At 34.8% G+C, this 23,824-nt stretch overlaps 1 protein-coding gene and 1 non-coding gene across 2 annotated transcripts; both read right to left on the reverse strand.

Annotated features, from left to right (window-relative positions):
* Window positions 1–1,531: 1,531 nt before the first annotated feature.
* Window positions 1,532–23,717, reverse strand: TMEM167A (transmembrane protein 167A). Its single transcript, XM_054578560.1, has 4 exons — window positions 23,634–23,717; window positions 13,754–13,863; window positions 9,936–9,970; window positions 1,532–5,406 (listed from the first exon to the last, which is right to left on the reverse strand). Exons 1-4 carry the CDS (start codon window positions 23,634–23,636, stop codon window positions 5,336–5,338), a joined length of 219 nt encoding a protein of 72 aa, XP_054434535.1. The 5' UTR covers window positions 23,637–23,717; the 3' UTR covers window positions 1,532–5,335.
* On the reverse strand, window positions 12,099–12,236 carry LOC129074743 (small nucleolar RNA U109). The gene has a single exon (XR_008529561.1). It is a non-coding gene; the product is annotated as a small nucleolar RNA U109 (small nucleolar RNA).
* Window positions 23,718–23,824: the final 107 nt, after the last annotated feature.

Genomic DNA, 23,824 nt, shown 5'->3' on the forward strand with positions numbered 1-23,824 from the left:
TTTCCAATTTCTATCCCCTCACCCCCAGACAAACTTGTTATGGTTAAGGATAGTGATGCAAATCTTCTGAATTGAAAGCAGATTGATTTTACTTTTCTATGTCAAATTTGATGGTCTCAAGCAAAGCCATTTTGAATTCTTTTGAGTAGTTAGCAATCAGAAATTCAGTGACTTTCTATATAAAGCCTCATATCAACTGGTAATAAAATGAAACAGCGAAGGATTTATAATACACATCAAAGGAAACAACTGAGCGTTTTTCTATTCATATCTTAAATTATTTTGAGTTCAAAACTCAACTACAAACAAAAGTGAGTTTACAATTATGAGAAAGTTTTTTTTTTAATCCTCACCCCAGGACATTTTTTTCCATTGTTTTGAGAAAGGGCGGGGGGGGGGGGGGGAGTAGAGAGAGAGAGAGATCAATTGGCTTTTTTGTATGCACCATGACTGGGGATCGAACCTGCATCCTGGAAATGTGCCCTGACCAAAATCAAACCTGTGACCATTCAGTCTGCGGGACAATGCTCCAACCACCTGGGCCACATGGCCAGGGCGAGAAAGTTTATTCTTGTATTATTTATTACTGTATTATTTCCCATGGAAACAACTGTAAATCCTTTTGTCCACCCTTGTATAGTTCTTGCAATTCATTTGGTTATGTAGAATTTGTTTAGTAACAGGTCTAACAAAGGTTTGCCTGTTAATTTAGCACGTGGAAGATACCCAAAGCAAGGCATATAGTACACACAAGTCTTTCCATATTTCTAAGTGGTATTATTGGCTGAATGTACTGACTCTGATGGACACTGCTCAGAGATTTTGTATAGAAAGTTAGTTCGCTACTTACTAGTGTTTTGGCATCTAAAGGCCTTCAGTTGAGGACAAGGTTAAAAATAATAGAGAATAAGTCACTTAAGACTCTTACAGGTTCACTCCAAGAAAAAGCAATAGACTGAACAGTTCTAAGTTGCAGAACCACCACCAAAAATATGCAAATGCCCTAAAACTAATCTTGACTGACCATTAATTGACAGTAAAATAGAAACATTTCTCTTCCCATCTGCATCAGAAGACGACAATTTCAATTTTTTTTTTATAAAAACTGCTTTCATTCACCTGACAATGAAAACTAAGAGGCTCTTGAGAGTTCGTTTTGACTTTTATTGTACACCACAGGCATGTGGATTAACCAGGATTCTCTGTATTCTTAAAATGACAGGAAATATATATCCCCCCTGCCCCCCACACCTTTTTCTGATTGTGGAGTGGCATTTCAGATAATTTAGGTCAAAGTAAAAGAAACCATGGAAGGTGGTATATAAACGACGTAATTATCAAACTATTTTTGGAAGCTAGTGTGACTTTCTAATTGAGAACAGGCTATGCAGTATTCACAACGCTGTAACAGTTCTCACTTAACGTCAATAGGTTCTGTGACTTTCAATGAAACAATGTACAATAAAACCTATTTCAGGATAGGCTAATTGATATGAGTTAAGCTCCTAAGGTATCTCAATATTTTAATACAACATTGAGTATTTTTACTTAGCTACTTATATTCTGAACATCTACTGGATACCAAAGAGTGGTTCCTAAGAATCTTCCATTCTTGTTTTTAGCTTCCTATGGTGCAGTAACTTTTCAAAGGCTTTGAGAAGAGCATCAAGTCCTTGCTTATTGGAAATCTTTCCTGTACACCCAGGAAATGTAGACAATACAACCATGTTTGTTCCTTGTGCTATTGGTGCTTCAACAATCATGGCTGCTTTTGCAATTGATAGAATATGAGTGACTAATAAGAGTTCCTAAAATTACTTTACTGGTTACTTTAGCTCTCTTAGCAGGTGAATCTCTGGAGAGCATACTATTGTATTCCTGGGCCAAATTAGGGTTAGCATAGATACACTCAACTTTGTTACCACATACACTGAGGAAGGATTATTTTTTCTTGAGGACACTTTTTTTGTGTGTTTTTTGGTCAGGCAGAAGGGAACACACATGCAACTTAAATTTTGAGGTAGGTAATAGATAGTAAGATACAGATGCTCTAGGTTGTAACCTCTGCTCATGTTTCTAGGCTCGTCTTACTAATTCCTAAGTGGCATAAGCTGGGTACTTACAGTCTATAATGTATCACTGGTGTTTTTCACATTGCTCTTAAATTCAGCTTCAGCATTGCTTCTTTGGAGACTTCATATCCCTGAGTTGTCACCCCTTTCATTTTCTTCAAAAATCCTGGCATTATCTCAATAGTAAACACTATCACATAGCACTTTGTATAAATAACGTCCTCTCTCAACAACTACTTTATAACTAATAGAGGGGAGAAATTTTGTACTTATCTTCAGTGGTATCAATATGCACTCTATAAATCCCTCTTGAAAGAATATTGAAATATGTTCTACTTACAAGTCCTAGGTCTTTTCACAAAACTAGGTAAAGATGTGTTCATTTTTGACTTTGTAAACTTGAAGTTACTTCAAACTTCTATTTTGTCCTATGATAAAACTAGACTGTTCTGCATATTACTAAGATGGAAGTGTCTATTATAAATGACATATTACTATTATCCCTAGCATGAAAGGACTACTTTGAAGTTGAACATGTAAGAACATTCAGGATAGTACCTGGGACAGCAGCACAGGCATTAAGAAGACATTTGACTTCATTCTAAACTCTTTCAAGCCACAGAGGGAATTCAACACATTATGTGCCCTTTTGACCGACCAATTTTTCAGACTGCGTAGGAGGAAATGTTCCTGCCATTGGCACAGATGAGGCCAACTGAGGACTGCGTATCGGCACAGAAAAAAATTCCAGGAGAGATGGAATCAAAGGATTCTAGAGCCAGGAAGGTTAGGCAGAGTATTTAAGCATAGGGATCTGTGGACTTCAGTGCCCGTTATCCCATTCAGCTCAAGACTCTGACACAGCCCATTCCGCTGATGCTTAAACTGATCCTTAATCCTCTTCTGCATTCTACCACCGCACCAAGACCACAAAGGAAATATCTGAATATTCCGTGGCCTTAAAGCTATCTACACTGCCCTTTGGGTTCTAGGACAGGATTCAGTGGTAGCTCCTTGAAAACAATAAAGAAAATGCTAATTCCTTTTAGTCATAGAATCCTATCTTTCTCCAACCTCCCAAAGAACCTGTGTTTCAAATGGTCAGAAAGGCTGAGGTCAGAAATAAGCTGCCTCCCACTCTGTCCAGAATCTATAGAATACAAACGTTTATATATTACCACAAATTTTCCGAAGAAATTATTTCATCTTCCATCTTCCACCTACAACCTCCAAAATGCCATATTGTCTTAGAATTATTTAGAATATTCATTTTAAAAAAAATATCAGGTTCATGTAGCATATAAAAAGTTGTCATAGCTTTTGGAAAGTCTAGTTGGCAACAGAGCTAGACAACAGATGGCCACTAAGAAACCAGACCCAGAAAGGTGCCTTACCTGCTGGACATATATGCTGATGAGAGAGTATTATTTGGGGGATATCACGTATATGCTGATAAGAGAGTATTATTTGGGGGTTGTCCCTTGACCTAACATGAAGGCCAAGGGACAGTTCAGAGTAGGAAATATTATCATAGCCTGATTCCCTGTGTAAAGCAAAATATACCACTTTTAATCAGCTTTAGATAAGCCAAAAATGTAATTATATGGACAGCTTGTAAGAGCTTTTATCTTTTGAAACAAAACAAAAAACAAAAACACAAAACTGAGGCAATGCATACCAAGCTTTCTTAAGTGTTTCCTATAATTTCTTCCAAGTAGTTTAGTTTTTAAAAATAGGTGGCTTTTAGTTCTATACCTTACTTCTGCAGGAAGAGCTACCTGCAGACTTTTTAAAATAATTCTCTTTTCTTTAGTTGGTCCCCCCACCTCCCGCTTTTTTATCTTATAGGGAATTAACAGCTGAGAACAACATCTAATTAATACTATATACAGGGTCTGGCACAAATAACTCCCCAGTTTTTAATTACAAAATCATAAGCATGTAATTCTGTAACATAACAATATCACATTCAAGCACACCATATAACATTTTAGGTGAAATGTTCAAATTAAAACTATAAATTATTACACTCAAATTATTACCCTACCAACTATACTCAAGCAGGTGTTACTTCTTTCGGACCCAGTAAAAGAGCATTTTTTAGCTGATATTTAAGTTCTTCTTCACTTTGAAATTTTCACTTAATTTCAGTTGAATCTTAAAAAATGGGAACCATAGACTTATAATAACTGCTCTACAGTGAAATGTGTGTCACATTCCCAACGTTCCTCTTGCCTTGATGAAAATCACTGAAGGTCCTTCTTTATTATCAAAGCTCAAAGACACTTATGCTATAATACATAGATCAATAGATTTAAAAACTATCAATCATCACTTACTAAGTTACATAGGAGATTCCAGTTCAAGTTGACAGACAAAACATAAACTAGATTCAAAGTGCTGTATTAAAAAACAACAAAAATACAGTTTGCATTTTAAGATAATTAAAATATGAAAAAACACATAGGATTATTATTTTGTAATCGTTCTGTTTTGCTCTTTTCATTTTAAGAATGTAGTTTTATTTAGAGAATGATAGATAGCTGGTCAAATTTATGCTTAAGACATTTTTCCATACTTAACCAGAGAGGTTGCGGAGGCTACTATACCAGTCGGCTATTTTAAACCCTTTTATGTTAGATAGGAACACTTCCCCAATACCATTCAAGTAATATCTCATTTATCTTCCTCCTTAGCATTGCACAGGCTTGTTTTAAACAGTTTGAAAACTTGTAATAAACTACAGAGTATGTCTTGTAGAGGTACTCTGGTTAATGCTCAAAATGGTGTGGCCAGAGGTAAAGCAAGTACAATTAAATATGAATGTAATTTTTATCAACAAAAATTGAAACTTTCTTCCCAATAGAAAAAACTAGTCCAATATATGATCTCATTCTGTAAAGATGTATCACTTCCAAATCACAGTGAAAGGAATTTGAATAATTCACCAGTTTTTTCTACCATGTGCTTCAGAGATACCTCACCAAAAAGTTGGTATTGGACACAACAAAATGACAATTGCAGAATGTAAATATTGTAGTGACAGTACTGAGATTGATTGTTACAAACTCTTTGAGAACTAAATGGTTACACCCTAATTTTATAGAACATTGGTCCAATAACAAAACAGCAAACAGCAGCTGGAAATTTATCTCATTCAATGTTGAGAGATAAAGTTAACCATTCTTTCCATTATTTTCTGCAGATAAGTCCCCTTTTTATATTGAAATCTGTTGGGAATTAAATTTAGGTATTTGTCCGAGCTACTGCATGAAGAGGATGCTGAAGGCCATCACTATACAGCATACTGCAACGTAGGGACTCTTCCGTTCACCTATGGAAAACAAGGGAGATACTCAAGTTGGTTAAATGAGTAGCTAACATAGATATGATTTGATAATTATTTACTACAAGAGAAGGGTACATTAGAAAGATAAAGTTGTTGTTTATGAGGCCCATATATTTGGGAGGTGGGCAAAAGAATCAGATGCAACATGAAAGCAAATACAACACAGGATACACTAAATTATATCAATTTATTACTAAGCCCACCTCCTTTTCAGTTGTTTAGAAAATCCTCAGTGCGCCATTCCTGTGCTGCCGTATACACCCAGATATTAAAAAATACAGTACAGAACGGAGGATACAGATCCAAGAGAAAGGATCTCAAACTCAATCAAGGACAAACAACTCTTGTTTAATATTTCCCATAAAAAGGGAAATGTCCATCCATAAAAAAATTCGGCATACAAGTTTTAAGCATGTTTCTTTTCCTCATCAGTAGCAATTCCTGATACTTTCAAAGGGAAAAACAAATATAAACAGAAAAATAAACAGATGGTGATCAATAAAACTATACCGTAAGAAAGGCATAAAATGCTTAACAAAAACATATTAGGGAAAAAAATTCTAAGATGGAATTTATGTCAAATTTTTATTTTATAGTCTGATTATTCCAGGTCAGAAATGTAGAACTTAGAAAACCACTTCAGTATGAGTCTATTTTCACATGTGTTTAAGGAGTGATTATACGTGGGAGACTTTCCTTTGCATGACATAGACCTGGAGTTGGCTTGTGACATGCTCATGCAGAGAGATCTTGTGATTGTATGTTAACTCAAAATCATCTTATTTGCAAGGCTGTACAATCCACAAAGCACATTTATGTTCTGCTTTGAGGACACATAAGGGTAAAGCGTGACATCCTACTTCTAGAAATAATTGTGGGTATGTTGTGGTACCTCTAGTAGATACTGTTTATATACCCCTCACTTGTGTTTTTCTACGATGTTTAAAACCAGCTCTTTTCCAGTATCTAAGCTCCTTATTTCACTTAGCAAGGTTAGTTAACTACCGCTGAAAAACATCAAATTTGACCACGCTTACCAACTAATATCCTCAACTGAGCTCACTCGGCCATATTATTACTGAGCACATATCTTTGCGTGTTTAATGACAATACTCATTAAAGATATCTCACATGTACAAACAAAACATTTGGTGTTTTTTCTGAAAGTGTTTTTTTATCCATAAACATTTAATAGGCTGCTTCCAGCAAAAAAGGAAAAATCTAGAAAGTGAGAGATTAGTATTTCCACAATACCACTATCTCAACTAGAAAATAAAATATTTAAAACGAAAAATCTCCTTGGGTTATCATTTTTAAGCAATGCTAATTCTCTTGGTAAAAATAAAACACGCAAGTTATTTAACAAAATGTAAAAAAAATTTATTCTGACATAAATTTCAGGTAGATTTCATAGGTAAGCCTGTCACTCTTATTGAGGATAGAAACTCTCATTGTCCAATAGTCTTATTAAACACCTTGAAAGAGAAATTAATGTTGTCCTAAATTTTCCATCTGCTGGAAATTAATTTTTGTGGAAGTTCTCTTCCTCATTTTCCAACTTAGAATGTTATAATTTACATATGGGTTTCATTTTCCTGTTTTTAATTTTCTTAAAAGAGACTGCCATGTGGTAGAGTTAAACATCTTTAGTTGAACTTGGGTAAGAATGTTACTTCTTGTCTGGTCTTGGTCCTGTATAAGTGAATGTGAAACAGTTGCTGTAATGTGATGTGTAACATAAGATGATCTGGCCGGGCCTTTTCCCATTAAAACTGCATCCTTTCTTTGTGGATATATTTTGTGTCAAGATAAGAGGAGCATGTGTTTGAGAAAGCAGCATATCAGCATCAACATTTTCTAAGTCACTTTGCCAAAATGAAAAGCTAATGTTTTTATATAATTGGCAAGAATGAACACTTTAACTGGACTATTTAACGTATGATATTCATAGAGTCGAGAGAAAAATAAAAATAAATAAGCAAGCAAAAAAGAAAAGGTGGTATATAATTAGACACAAAAATAGGTAAGATTATAGGAAAGCATTAAGAAAGCTACAAGCTAGGTGTCTTAAATATTTAGCGATACTTTTAAAATTATGAACAAAAGAGTCACCTGGGTTGGCTAATGAATGAAGCTGTATTTCTCTTATTTTAATATAAAATGGATTTAAAATACCTTAATATTTTATTTCTGAATTAGCAACTTAATGATAACACTGAGATGAAAGCTCTGCTTTCTATCTCCACACTTTTTGTATTTTTACCAATGAGTATTTAGAATTACTCTAATACAGTGATATTCTTTCTGTTCCTTCAAATTGCCTTGCTCTTCCACTATGTTTTTTCTCTTTGAGGTTTACTTGAGATATACTTACTACATTGTTCCTTGGCAACATTATTCCCTTTTCTGGGTGACTTGGCTCTGAAGCAAACAATTTGGTTTATACATATTTACATTTACTGTTAGCTATCAGTATTAGCCATGGAGGGTACTATTTTGCTTCTTTATCTCTTTCTTTTGGTTATTTCTGAAGTGCTTAAGATTTCTTGTTATTTCAGGGCTTGCAGCTGTTGAGCATGACTGAATGCCAGATAAGTATGCATCACAGAATTCTGTAAATCTCGATCGGGTACTCTCAACTTTAGCAGTATTGACATTTTGGGGTAATTCTGTTGGAAGGGACTGCTCTGTGCACTATAGGAGGTTAAGCAACAACTCTGACCTATAGCTAGTATATATACCCCAGCTCGTGACAATCAAAAACATCTCCAGACATTGTCAAATGTTTCCTGACCGACAGCCACTTGTCTAGGCTGTCTGTGCTTTACCAATCAAAGGTCAATAATATTGCTTACTAAAAAAAAAATTTCCTGCCTATCACTGGAAGAGACAATAAAGTATGACAAAGAACCCTGAGGGAGAACAGATTAACATGTTAAAAGCACACTGTATTCTCTGAAAGATGTTTGTTTCAATAATCAATGTATTAGAATGAGGGTCCTGAAAGGGGTATTTTTCTGTAAAGCTCTTTGTGCATATCCTATCATTTTCTACAGGAAGAAACCCAAAAGGCCAAGGAATCATATAATCTCATCATAACAGATTTAAAATGGACTTCTAAATAATTTAGTATTATACTTACAACTTCCACTGTGAGTAGGTCATGCCTATCATTAAAGGCTCAAGGGAAGAAAAGTTGCTTTCTCAAAATTATTCCCATGTTATCAACATGAATCTTAGAAGATGCTTTAAAGAATTTGAAACTTATAATTAATCTTTAGCTGACACTAAGTTACGCCTATAAATTAGCTTTAGATATATCAATTCTCAGGTCTTTAGAAAAAATTATAAATATTATAATAGTTTAGTTTGTACTTTTAATCTTAATTAATTTTGTTTCCTATTATGGATTGACTTCTAAATTTTCCACCTCTCTGAGAAGTGACAATCAAAATAAAACATAATACTGTAAAGGGAACACAGTTTATCTAAAGGAGATGATTCTTAAATTCTCTATCCTATTTAAAGAAATTAGGAAATTCAGGCAGTTGTCAGACTGGTTAACTAGATTATTTCCTTCATTATGAAAGCCTGACACCTTATAAAAGAAAAAAATAAGTTCTGTATAAATCCAGCATTAGAGGAAGCATATAAAAAAAAATTTTTTTTGGAGGGGACTTAAAAAAATTATTCCAAAGAGGACAAGAAACAGTAAAAATGCCCTGAAGTAGTTTTGGAATAAGGCATGTTAAAAAGGGTACATAATCTATTATTCAAAAGTACTAGTGAATTACAGCAATACATTTTAATTCATTCATTGCCAGTCTTTTGAGAGTTTACTATATGCTGCTGGGCATGTGCTAAATGTTATATACATAAGGAAATGAGACAAAAGTGTATTATTATCTAAACATAAATGCATTGAAGATACTACTAACATTACTAAGAAAAGTTAAAAGATAACCACATTTACGTTAACTTTAATCAGAATAAAGCTCAGCTATGACCACATGAATTTAAAGACAAAAGTTACTATTTTCTTATTAACACATAACATTCTACAACTTAGCATAAAGTAATAAAATTATTATGTTAAGACACTTGCTCAGCATGCGTTTCATTGATGGGAAATTCATCCTCATTTATCAAAATGGTAAATATACAGAAAAACATGTGCTCTATAATAAGCATATGAGCATAAAACTACACACTTGTCTTGAAATCTTCTCAAAACTAGGAATGCATGGTATTTGATATCTGAATTTCAAGAGACTCTTTTCTTATATTTTCCATCTCCCTGCTAATAAGTATCATGAAGTATCTACCAACTCTAGCTTTACATAGCATAAGGAAAAGAATTTGGTAGAACTTTACAAATTTTTGAACAACTGAAGAAAATTAGGACACATGCAGCACTTTAAAAACTGACATTCGATGTGGCTGAACAGGACATAAGCAAATCGGCCAACAATTTACAGCTGAAGAAATGATGAAAATTATACAGAAACACTTACCAATTCTGGCACATTTCCAAAATATACCCAACAATCTGCACAGAATAAAAAAGAAAAAAGTAACTATTGATTGCTGGAAAAGGTAAATCATCACAGAGATGATTCATTATACTAGCATTTTAAACTTTTGATGCTTTGCTTCAAAACTGAAATTTGTCCAGTGTCGAGCCACTTATGTAGGATAACTTATCAAAAACATCAATGTATGTAAACTGTTACTAAGTGGAATGTATGTGGTGTCACAGATTAAACCTAAGGTAAATTAATGCATGTGGCAAAAATTTGCACAAGAACTTACTATTCTGACTTTTAAAAATGTAGCTCTATATTTAAATAATCTATAACTACACACTCCAGTGACAGCATCTACTAAATGTTATTCGGTAAGAATACAAAAATATGTGCTTATGTTTTCAAAATAAGTAAAAAACCATAGTTTAGGAACACAGTATATGAGTTAATTAAATATGGCATTTAAAACACATTCTGGAAATAAAAAGGACTAAGATGAAGATGCCCATTGAGTCATTCAATGAATAAAGATCAGAAAAAATAAAAACACTGTAGAGAACTATTTTGTTGGTTTGACAGAAGAATAGAATAATAAACGGTGTTATGCATGGATACAAATCAAGATAAATTAACATTACTAATTGTAGCAAGTTAAAATTGGTGTAACAAAATCAATACCTAAAATCCAGGGGAATTTATATTACACTCGTTTTGCCCAAAGAGATGGCTGGCTAATTTATCATTATATTAGTATGATTAAGACTAAAAGAAATTCTGGTTCAATTAAGTTCTATATAGATTCCTCCTCTGAAGTGTAACTTCCTGACCTCAAAACAAAACGTCTCCTACTTCAGATTAAATGAAATGGGTAAAATTACAAGTTATTTTGAAATATGGACATTCTGACAGGTGAAACAATTTTACTGTAACAATAAAAGGAGAAACCATATATGTATACTCTTGAAAGTAATGATTTTTTCTGAAAATGTTTTTTCTATCCATACACATTTAATGGACTGTTTCCGGCTAAAGGAAAAGTCTAGGAAGTGAGAGATTATATATATAACGACCAGACTGTGCCTAAATTCAATGCTATTTAATTGGTTGCGTAACTGTGAGCAACGTTTTTTATCTCTTTAATAGCATTCAATAGGGTTGTTAAAGGATTAAATGAGTTATTGATATTAAACAGAAAGTCTTTAGAATAGTGACTAACATGTGCTGTGTTCAGTCACACACACACAGACTAAAGGCACATGTGACGGTAGCTCCAGATACTACTTAAACTTGGCTTCCATTTCATCAAAAAAATGGAAGACAACTGGTTGGTGATTTGCAATGCCACGGTTCCTTGAATCTAAAAATCTACTGATTATAATAAGCACTACTGATTTAAAGCTACTCTGGTTGAGGGACTCAGAGACAGGACACCTGGAGTGAAGCCTGAAGTCCCACAGAACACAGTCTGAAAATGTAAGGTCAAAGTCAAGGTCTTTTCAGTTTTACTAATCTATTAAGGATCATGAGGAAGTGGGAACAACAAAGTTAGCATATTAAAGGCTATTTAAATTAAAAAAAATTTTCCCACTTTGGCCACTGAGAGATGTACCAGTACCATTTTGACCTTTTTTTTTACATCAGTTAGACATACTTCTGTAATATTCCAAATATTATTTATTAAAACATGGGAATTTTAATAGTTCGTAAAAACCCATAAGTGTATGCTGCTTAGTTTCCATGGCTATAAGCCAATAAGCGTATCTGATGATAAAGCTATTAGGTCTATGAAAACAGGAAACAAGACAAAGTAGCAACCTTTCTTCTGCTGTTTTTTATTTCTGTATTATGTGAAGCAGCAAAAAATTAACTTGTTATTTTCAACACTGAAGTCATCAAGAACTCGCTTAAGCATGGAGTACTCACTATAAAGTTTATGATGAATCTCATATGTATTGTAGAAAAAAACACAATGGCTTATAAACTTTTTCCTGTAGAAAATATTTCTTACATACAAATCAAAATAAAATGGTGCTTAATATTTATACAAACAGAAAGTGTTTTTGTTTTTTTTTTAACAAAAGCTTTCAAATAGTTGACTGTATCAACATATACTTTAAAGTGTAAAAATAGGCACGCTATTTCTTTGGGCTTTTATGTAGGAGAAATATACTACTACTCAACCTCTACTGTAAGGTTGGTAGCCCTGAGAACTCCCTTTTTTAATGTAGCATGTTATGGATGTATTCCTGCTCCCAAAGGAATAAGAAGCAGACATATTTCCACATGCAATCTACTTTCTTCATAACAGCATCAATAGAGTACAAATATTTTATGGCACTGCTATGTGAGTATTCTTTAATGAAAGAAACACTTAAAAGTATCTTATTAGACAGATGTTATGTATTATATTAGAATATAAAGCAATTGATCAATGAGAATGTTTTCTGGTTTCTACCATTGCTTTAACTGTAAGGTAATAATTTGGGTTGCAGAGGAAGGAAAGGAAGAAATAAAACTGGTTGGATAAAAAGACTTCACACATAAGTCAGAAACAAATACCATTAAGTGATTTCAACAAACAAAATATTAAATTGAGAGCTAATGACTAAGTGCCACAGGAGTTCAGGAAAAAAAGGTGGAATGACAAGAAGACAGTGTCTACGAAGGGTGTGGAACACTGTTATAAAAACTGATAGACAAGTAGCATCTGCTTTCAACTTTAGTAAATAAAATCCTTCAGACCAACAGAGACAGATTATCAATGTATTAGAACAGGATTACTGATTTTCAATTTTCAAAACTGGTTAGAGCTCCACTTATTCTTTTAGATATTCAAATGACCCTAGGAAATAGAAAGGAAGAGTTAAAAAAAAAAAAAAAAAAAAAGCCAAATGATTTTGATAATGGGTTGAGTAAATATTAATTATGACTCCAAAGATAGAACAAAACTGAAGGAAAGAGAGCAGAAATTATTATTCTCATAGCTGAGTATCTGCCACCTGGCCTCTTGTAGGAGCTTTTATTAGTGGAAGTGTTTGACCTTGCAGGATTCTAATTTGGCCTTTCTCTTCCCATTAAAAACAAAAAAGGTGCTGGAGATAATTATTCCTCTGTGAAATATTTTATTATTTCATCTTTTTATTTCTTAATATTATTAGGGGAGGTATAGGCTCCAACCAAGAAAGGATTAAGACAATTAATCACAGAAATTTATAGATATATAACACAAAGGAAACATACTTTTTACCACAGGAGCTCTTTCTTTTTTTTATATCCTCTTCCTTTTGGTAAAATTCAACAAGTATTTCTGTATTATGAACAGGGCATTTTAAAATTTAATTCTCTGCGTTATGACATTAAGCTCAAATTTTTTTCTGGGTATGAACCTAGTAATTAAATGGGGATGTGATGTGCCCAAGACTTAATTTTTACTACTGATTAGGTAAGTTAAATAAAGTTCTTCAAAGATGGTTAACTTATGAAAACAGACAGGGAGTTCATATGATTACAGCAGTCTTGGATAAGAGAGGTAATGTTTATGTTATTATTTGTATGGACACACTGCTTACAAACTGTTTAATGGTTTCAAAATGTGATAACCAACTTTACTAATTGTTATATTTTCTTATTCCCAGAAAAAAATATGTTGCATATTTTAAAATATACATTTCTTCAGTATAATAAACTTCAATATTTATCTTTATATTTAATAAGATTCTGTGAATATAAAGTGTTTAGATTTTTAAAATGGAGGAAAAATACAAAAAGTTATTACAAAACTAAGTTAAATATAAAAAGTAACATACCCAGTTTTATTTCTGTCCAGGACGCTGGGTGCCAAGGACCGGATATAAGCACAGGTACATATAAGCAGCAAGATTACAGTCAACAGACTCTGAAAATTGAAAATGGCAGACTAAAAAGAAAAAAAGAAAAATTAATATTAAAAGAAAAATTGCATAGGTAAAACATGCTAGACAAGTCCATATAAAGAATCATACTTTCTCTTCAAAAAGACAAACAATGACCTGCCTGAGAATACTTATAACCTCAATACAGTAATGAGGGATTGAGAGCTCACTTTTTCATTCTTTGGGCTAAGGAATGGAGAAATAGTAACAAAAATTCTAAACTCAACAACTTTAAAAACACTACCAAAAATGTTATGAATCCAAAGAGCTCACCAAAGTAATTAATATAAATGTTCTAAAGACCCAGACCACAAGCAGGACATAGGGTCTCTATAAGCTCTGCTAGAAGCTGGCTATGACCTATTAGCCTCGAAGTCTTTGTTTCACATATGTAAAACTGGGTGGAGAGTGAGGAGATAGATTAAATGTTGGCTAAAGTTTCTTTCAATTCTGAAATTCTTTTAGGATAAGAATGTTTTAAATTTAAGCAATCATGTCCCATGCACTGACTCATACTAGGTTATTCGGTTTTGGTGAAAGAAAAAGCACTTGCTCATTCATTGCTGATTCTTTAGAAGTTATTCAAGAAATTTAACAAAGGAATCACATGAAATCATAGGTTTCCGGTCCAAGTAAAATGAAGGTGGATTTGCTCTATTTAAATTTCAGATCAAGCATTATTTTTTCAAGGAAGCCTCCATGAACTCATTTGTCTCCCCTCTCCTATTTCATAAAGAACTCTTCTTTCTGTACCCATAGCAAGCTGTTACACATTATTATAATACTCATCCTTGAAGAGGGGCATTGTCTTATTGATCTCCAGCACCTGACTATCTACCTGACACACAATAGGAGCTCAATAAGAAATGGCTGAATAAATAAAAAGTGCAGAAGTACAACTGTGTATATAATAAATTCAAAAGAATCTAGTGAAAAATAACTATAGACCATAAGGAAATTAAATAAGGTGGCTAGGTACATAATTAAAATATTTAAATAACAGCCTTCATGATTATATTATCAACGAGTTAAAAAGACATAATGGAAAAAGACTTCATTAAATAACAAACTATCTCGGAATAAGCTTAACATGATGTGGAACACTAGCGTCAAAGAACAAAACTGACGAAACCTTAAAACATACGGAAGAACATAGATCATGTGGTATACTAGGTTCTTATATTGGAAGGCAAAATCGTAAAGCTAACCTGTAAATTTAAAATAAAGCTAATACCAAAAGGTTATTTTGAAATTGAAATAGACAACTGATTTTAAAGATCACATGAAAAAATAAAAACAGCCAGGAGAATTCTAAAAAAAGACCTAACCCTATTCAAATATTGTTATATTTTTAAAACCTTTTATACACACATTTTTAGTATATAAGCTATTCAAAACATTTTTTAAAACTGTACATGCTATTTACCAATATCCTGAAGGACAAAAAATGCTAAGTGGTAGGAAATGCAGCATGCTTTCTTTTTTCTTCGCAATAATATCTTTAGCTATGTAAACCTTTAAGGAAAGAAGAGGGGAGAATCCAGCGATTATCTGTGGAAGGTTTTTAACCTAATTCTCATTTTTTGAATTTCTTAAATTTTCTAAGTGTTAGTTTTGTGGTCTGAAAAAGATAAGCAAAAATCTTTTGTATTATTTTAACAGTTGTTTTTATACGGAAATCATTTCTTCATTGATAAAGCAAGGGTAAAGTTTAATACGCTTGGTTTTTAATTGAGTTGGATTTTAATTTTGTATATGTGAAGGCAAGTGATACACATTTTGTAACTTGTAAGATTTAAAGAACGAACTCATGATGAATTCTAGATAGGAAACACAGTATCTTACAACATTTACCTTTCGAAGTTCATATTTTGAACATGTATATGAAAATGCTGATGAAGACAGTATTTGATAATAAGCTCATGAAATATAAAGCACAGATTTCCTTGCAGCCAACGTAACTAAATGTGTATTTAGTATCTATGCTGGGATATGAGGCTTAGATATGGGATTAAAAAAGTACAAAGCATGATTCCTTGTATCCAGGACTTTACAAAAGCCAATGACAACAATAATTGACATTCACCGAGTCCTTGTTTTGGATTATCTTATTTATCCTTGTATGTGATGTTATTAATAACCTTATTTTATACATCAGACAACTGAGGCATACAGCAGTTATAATCGTATTAAGGTGTACAGACATATGTATTTAAAAAACTAAATAGAAACTCACTACCATATGTGACCACCGAGCCATGCTGACAAGAAAAGTGCTGTTTTCATAAAGAAAAGCCAAGAAAAGCTTCAAGGAGAAAGGAGAACTGAATCAATCCTTGAAAGAGTTAATTACAAATAGATGGGCAAAGGATAGAGAGCAGGCTCCGGAAGAGACAAAACCATGTAAAACATCCCCACAGAATCAGGAATTTGCATGTTTGGGGAATAATGTGCAGATTTACTATATTAAGCCAAGGATTTATGTAGTAAAGTGCCTGGAAAATAAATTTGCAAAGTAGGTTTATCATCTCCCTAATGGAGTATCTAAATTCATGATTTTGCAATGTTTATTTTTTCCTTCCCTGAATGTCTTGTTAAAGAAACATGCTTAAAATGATATGGTGTCTGGGATTGGTTTCTAAATAATTGAGTGTGTGTGTGGTGGAAGGTGCAGGGTTGGTGAAATGTTGAGTGTATGAGGCTTCATTGTATTCTTCTTTCTACCTATGTAAGTTTGAATTTTTTCATAATAAAAGATTTTAAGAGGCACTTAAAACCAGGCCTATTATTAAAGAAGTGGGTGTGTTATACACATCTGTACGTGAAACCATTTACAAATGAAAATCATTTACAAGTACGCAATATATAATACATACAACTTTGTTCCTGGGGTTTATAGATCCTAAAATTTAAACAAATAATCTTAGGTGGTAAAGTCTTTTAGATGTACTAAAGAGTGTTTCAAACATTAGTCTACCAATGCTTAGCCTACCTACACATTCCTCCTAATGCTTAGCATCTGTTGGCCGCCGATATAAAATTTTAGTCTCAGGGTTAAAGGAAACAGATGTTCCTGTTTTGCAGAAAAATAATTGGGATTTTAAATAGGAAAGTATTATTAAAGGAAAGGGAAGTTAAGAAAATGGGTAGCACATTTCATCACAAAATGGAGGGAAAGATGATAAAAAAGGTGGTAAGAAAAGTAAAATTCATTTATTCTGTTTAATTTTTTCAGATCTTTTAAATCTTGAAATCCTTTTCAAGATCTACCGTATTTTTGCACATTTCCATCTAGTTTTGCCTGCCTGATGAACTGACTCAAACTTCTGGTCTCGACTCAAGAGTTACCTCGTCTGTGAAGTCTCTCCTGTCCCCTCTCCATGCCAAGCAGAGTCAGGAACTTTGTACATGTGTGTTACACACGCAGCTGCCGATTTCAGCACTCATCAAACTGTACTATAATTGTATTCATTATTTTACTGGTTTTCTTATTAATCCCTGTGACTATTACATAAAATGGTGCACAGTAGTCACTGAAAATGCTGAATGAATAGGAGCTTTAAAACAATTAAACAAATGGAAGAGCATACTTAGATTCCAAATTAACAATGCAGGTTATTAAAAAAAAAGCGTAGATCAGAATATTTTAACTATTCCAGGGAAACCTCCACATACTCTCCTTTGCATTATACTTTCTTGTCAATGACATTTGGAAAATTCAGAAGGAATAGGCAAATATCCTTATGTTTATGTTAAGGGCCCAGGCTGCAGGGTAAAAGGAAAACTTGAGGTAAGTGCCTTTTAATATCGTAATCTTTTTGTATCACAAACTGGAATTCAAAGACAGTCCTATCAAGCACCTACCCTTAAGGTGCTTGCACATGGGACAACGTGTATTCTGACTCCTCCTAATTTGTACGATATGTACATCTTTAAGAGATCTGGATGACTGAGTAGGCAAGCTGGCTGGCAGAAAATTCTAGAACCTCAAACAGTTCTCCAATCCCACATTTACCCAATTTTCCAGAACACTCTTGTGACAATGCCAGGGGGTTATACAATGGCATGCTATCTCATTTAAAAAATAGTTACATGTATTAAACATTAAATAATGGACATTGAAACTAACGAGTTAAGAGAAGACAAGATAACCTGTTCCCTCTGTAGAGTGTAGAAGGCTCTTATCTCCTGGCCTTTTCTGTCTTCTAGAGGCTGCCTTCATTCCTTGGCTAGTAACCCCTCCTCTCATCCCTCTGACCTCTACAGTGCTTCTTTTGTAGCTACGTCCCTCCTGTCTCCCTCTTACAAGGATATTTGTGATTAAATCACCCCCTCTCCTCCTAATTCAAGATACTTGTCCCATCCCCAAATTCTTAATCAAACATGCAAAGTCCCTGTTGCCCAGTAAGGTAACAAGATAGCATTTGCAGTTTTTTGGGGGTGGGGGGTGGGGTTGGGGTGCATTCTGCCTACCACACCTACAAACACTTCCTTTTTATAGGGTTTTGTTTTAGATGGATAAATAAAAATACTTCTAATTAAAAGAAACTATCCAAAACATTTAGGAATAGAGGGACAAAAGGGGAAAAAATACAAGCGGTATAAAGGTTCAAAGAAAAAATGAGAAAAGCAGCAGAAATATATATATTAATGTTAAACAATGCTTTGCCCAGAGTGCTCAATGACTGGTTGCTAACGGTAACACTTTAAGCCTATTGTATTTTCATTAGTCCTGGATCATTTAAGTTACATATAGCTTATTTATCTATTTTTAAGATTATTAAAATACATTATCATTTTTTAAATTATGCATAACACTATCTGGAAGCATTACATATTGACTGTCTCCTATGTAGGAAATAAATTTTCACTGACATATTCTTGCAGTTTAACTGAAATTCACTTTAAATGAGAATTGAATACCAAAGATTCCAATTTTTAAAACTCCCAATAGTAGCAATTTTACTTGTTTTAATATCTACTGTGTTTACACAAAACTAAAGTCATTTATCCCTCTGGGGGGGATCGAAGGAAACCCAGAAATGACATTCCTGACCTAGTTGTGATAAAAATTACACAGCACTGGAAAACTGGGTCAGCACTTTATCATTTATAAATCTAGGTCAGGTCAGCATTTTTCAACCAGTTTGTACTTGTAAATTCATATGTACCGCTATTATCTCTTAAAATGGAAAACATGGAAACACAGGGATAAGTGTAAACCTGTATGTGAATGTGCAAACACACACACAAATACCCCATTTGCCCAAGAGAAGTGACTACAGGTGATTGAAAAGATTTTCACTAATACACAGAAATATTTAACATTTTCTTTTGGCGTTACTGGCACATAGTTCAACCTTTGCTGTTACTGTAAGCTAGCACTGATACTGTAGCAAATATACAAGTTACCTTAATTTGAAACCCAGAACTGCTTAATGCTTCAACGTTAAGAACACATCAGTTTCTCTTAGAATTAGTGGCCAGTAAACATCTGGATTCTTTAATGAAATATGTGTATAAATTTGATCCTGGGTAAATCAGCATCTCTAGACATTAGTTTAATTTCACTTGTAAAATGAGGGGGTTAGACTGAATTGCCATTTGATTTCACTGGTCCTGCTTTAAAAATGTAGAGACTTTCTCTACTTACACGTTGAACTTGTAACAACTTTTATGGCTATGAGTAAACTACACTCCAGAGTGGAAGCACCTCAACTCTGTTCTGCATTGGCCACATTGGTGGTTATTTACATTTATTTTCATCCTATTGTCATGGTACCTACAATGCATTTGCTGTGTTTGTGCTGCTTAGTTTTACAGTTATTTTGTGGACAATTCAGATCTACATATAAAGCAACAAGGTTGTCAAAGTGTCAATAAGGGAAAGAGTACATATAACTATGATAAGTGGTACACTTAAATAAATAAATAAATGCTTCACATGTGTCCTTGATAAATTATTTTGACATGAGAAAATATCTGAAGGACAAGGTGCAAATCCTGTTAGAAAAAAAATTACTCTGGCCCACATGGTCAGAAAAGATACACACTGATAAAATAGAAAAGCTTCCAAATACACTGAGTCAAACGTGGTAAGAACCCTGGCTTCACATTAGAATCATTTGGAGTTTTTAAAAACAATCAATGCTCAGAAATTATTTGGGCATCTACAGTTTCTAAAAGCTCCCTGGAAGTTTTTACTTGCAGTTGAGGTTATAAGCCACTATGCTAGAGGACCAGCGTCTATATCAAATACCTATCAGCCTAATGCAATGGTTTCAGTAGTATAGTTCATGGAAACTTGTCATGGGTTTATGAGGTCAAACTATTTTTATAATACTAAGATATTTGCTTTGATGCCTTTTGTGTTAATGATGCAAAAGTAACAGTAGCATGAGAGCTGTTATTTTAGGTAAGTCCCCCTACCCCTAAACCACTGAGGCATAACAACCTTTTCTTGCATTCTGGAATTAACAGCATTATTGTAAACAACAGCACAAGATCTGGTGAAAGAACTGTTAAGTTTAAATCTGAGCTTCACTATTGATAAGCAGTGTCATCTTGGGCAAGACACTTAACCCTTCTGCACTGTATTAATAAGTACAATGTGGCCGATAATTTGAGTCTTCAAAAAAACACCGCATATAAAGTGCCTGGCAGAGTACGTGTTTAGTCATTATTTTCTTCCAATACAATCAATCATCCAAACTGGAGTTGTGCTTCATCAACCCTCACTAAGCGCCTTCAAAATAGATTTTATGTTTTCTTTTAACCTAACCACTATTGTCAAGAGTTGAGGCATTCAATCATTCACTACCTGATCACTGTATGTGTTTCTTAACTGGTTTCCCAAATTTTAATTTTCCTCTATTTAAATATGCCCTCTCTATATTGTTACCAGTTGGTTTTCTAAAATGTACACCATTCTTCTGTCTGCTCAAAGTCTTTACCAGGTAAGCAATTAAAAGTCATCAAAACATAAAGTCCTTGGTATGACAAAAACCCTTTTGAGATCTGGCCCCCAATCTTTCTAGTCTCCTCTCTCACCATTTCGCCACTTAACTTCATTCCTGCCAGAATCTCCAAGCAACTATTCGACTTGATGCCCTTTGGCTCCATAACTGCCATTTACTTTATCTGTATCTAAAGGATAGAGAACACTGTCCAGCTCTAGCTAATGACTCCTTCAGTAATCTGTAAGCACTTTTGACCCTACATGTCCCAGCCTAAAGCCCATGGTCTTTCTACTACATATATTGTCTTTCTACATATTAGCAGATAACACATGAACTTTACTTATTTAATAATCTTTCCCACTGGACTGTGAAGTCCTTGAAGACACTGAGCTCCCTTATATGACTTTGTATTCCGACTCTCTCTTTCATTTGAGTACTAACTCTAACTGAAACAGTAATGTAGCGATTAAAAGAACTAGTCTCTACTTTAAGATCTCTGCCTAGAAAGGGAAGAAATATAGGCAACAAATACCTTATTGCTGTTTTTCTTGTGGGAAGTGCTATGCTAGTGAGTTACAAGGACTATGGATGCCTAAACGGATACCTAAAAGACGTAAAAAAACAAAGGAGCCGGAAAGGCTTCTTGGAAAGAGATAACACTTGAGATGAATCTTGGAGGATTTAAAAAGTTAGGGAGAACAAGGTATTCTGAAGTTCTTAAAAATATTAATTCTTAAGTGGTATAATTATCAGACTGTTAATGCTTTGATAGTTGTGCTGTTACTGCTGATAAACATTTCATGGCCTTGAAACACATTTAAAAAAATGAACTCATTAAAATACAGTATTTCAGATTTAAGTCATTATGATTTGGTAACTTCACAAATATACCAAGTTTAGGTGCAAACTAAAATGATGGCATCTGAAGGTCATAGGAACACAGTAGAAATGAAAAATTAATCACCTGGCAGTTGTTTCTATTACCCAACCTTGTCTGATTGGTGCATTATATTTGACAGGAACAAATCACTAAAACATTTTAGCCTCTATTATGTTTCTATTAACAGCAGCATGAAGATTTCTGGCACCTGGACACTGAAATAAGGTCAAATCCTGGCTTCACTACCTACTAGGTTATGCAACCCCAAACACATTGGTCCCCCTCTCCCTGGCTTCCTTAATCTACTTAGAAGTGGGCTTGAAGTAAGACAATGCTTATAAACTGATTTTCAAACACAGCCGCTCAAATGCTAATAAATGAGAGCTACTATTGTTATTTTTGAAAAAAGTATGGCTAGACAGTTTAAATACTGTTGATGTTAAATACAGGATCCATCTCGCTTTTAACTCGACATAAGACAGTAAGTTGATGAAAATAATCTATCTTCTACTTACACAAAGAGTAAAATAATGTTAGCTTCTTGGAAGATATGCAAAGGGTAGCAGCCTCTCTAATTTTTAAGTTGAAGGAACCGAATTTCCTAAGTTAAGGAACAGCTCACCAATGACACTCCTTCAGAGCAAGTGCATCCTATCACGTAGGAGGTGGGGAAAGAAGCTAGAGAATATCCTTGTTCAAGGAAGGAATAACCTGCCATAAACTGCCACCTCCTCTTTGAGTGGTAGACCTCTCCAGGGAGGAGGCTGTGACTTAAACCCTATCTATAACCAAAGTAGCTAGCAAAGTAGCAAGCAACAGTTAATGAGTTTTGGATGAAATGTCTAAGGGTCTTGCGCTATACAGAATTCGGCAGGAACTTCTGGGAACAGAAGCTCGGCAATTGTCATGTAGACTACCACGTAGAATAGCTTTTTGGGCATCGTGGTTGCTTTCTATACTATAATAAAAGGCAGGCAGGCATCCTTTCTCCCAAAATATGCTCATAACTGCAACATCTGGCAGGTGGACTCCATAGATTCATCATGAGGACGTGGAGTAGAGGCTTTTGGCATTTTACCATTAGAAAAGTAAAACGCTTACGGACAGAGCTTGGAAGACTGTACCATTACTACGGATACTGCATCTGTCCTCTGGCCATGCTGGAGGCCATTACCTCCTTTCTTCAGCCTGGAAATGAAGATGTATTTCAAACTTTTCTGAGACCCAAACTATAACTGCAATAACACAAAACAACACATACAACCTTAATAACGTGTGGGGAGGAGCGGAAGCCCTGAGGCCAGACACCACTCCAACCACGTTAAACTCGTAGAAGAAAAACCATCTCTGCAGAGATCTCCACTCATTAAAACCTGTCATCTCTGTAGGGATGTCCAACCATTAAAACCTGTAGTTTGTAAAACATCTTTAAGGTTGAGAGAATCGAGTAGGAGAGGACTAAAGCCCGCTGATTCAATAGGTAAAAATTAAGGTGTGAAGGATCGTGTTTATTTGACAACTATGAAATAAAAACCTGGTTCAGGCCCGTAGGGATAGGAGACTCAAAACCACCAGCGAAAACTCCAGAAGCTGGAAAAGCTCAAAGGATCAAGGACTACTAAGAGTCGATGTAACCGACCGGTTAAGCCAAACCCAGCACATTTCTCCCTAACAAGTCAAGAAAGTGGCCTCTGCGGAACGGCACGGGCTGCGCCACCCCGGGGTCTTTCTTGGGGGTCGCCCTTGGTTCTCCGTGGAGCGTGCGGGGGCCACGTGGCTCCCGGGCCTGTATACCCTCCGAACCCGGAGAAAATCAAGTTAGTGACAAGGTTCGCTGGCCCGTGGACCCGGGGCCTCCGCCCAACCCTCCAGCCCTAGTTTGGGACCACAGCCCCTTCAGAAAACTCAACCATGACCCCACCGCACCAGTTCTTACCATAGTGAGGCCGGCGAACCCCCAGCCACATCACCCTTCCGGGCTCAGGGCGGAAAAGGCGTGCACGCCCCTCCTTCCCCTCTGGCTCCTTCCGGCGTCCCAGTTGGACCTGTCAGGGCACCGCCTCTTGAGCTGTGCGACTCAGACACTAGGATAGGCTCCTGTCTACTGGAATAAGGTGGGATTTCAGT

Source organism: Pteronotus mesoamericanus, unplaced genomic scaffold (assembly GCF_021234165.1).
Source record: "Pteronotus mesoamericanus isolate MK-2021 breed Mesoamerican mustached bat unplaced genomic scaffold, CSHL_Meso_final contig_50, whole genome shotgun sequence".
Classification (NCBI taxonomy): domain Eukaryota; kingdom Metazoa; phylum Chordata; class Mammalia; order Chiroptera; family Mormoopidae; genus Pteronotus; species Pteronotus mesoamericanus.

Excerpts from the sequence above, each read along its gene's own strand:
- TMEM167A (XM_054578560.1), bottom strand. Across the intron at positions 9,971-13,753 it reads CTGGACAGAAATAAAACTGG|ATTGTTGGGTATATTTTGGA; the intron begins GTATGTTACTTT and ends TATTCTGTGCAG. Across the intron at positions 5,407-9,935 it reads TTGGAAATGTGCCAGAATTG|GTGAACGGAAGAGTCCCTAC; the intron begins GTAAGTGTTTCT and ends TGTTTTCCATAG.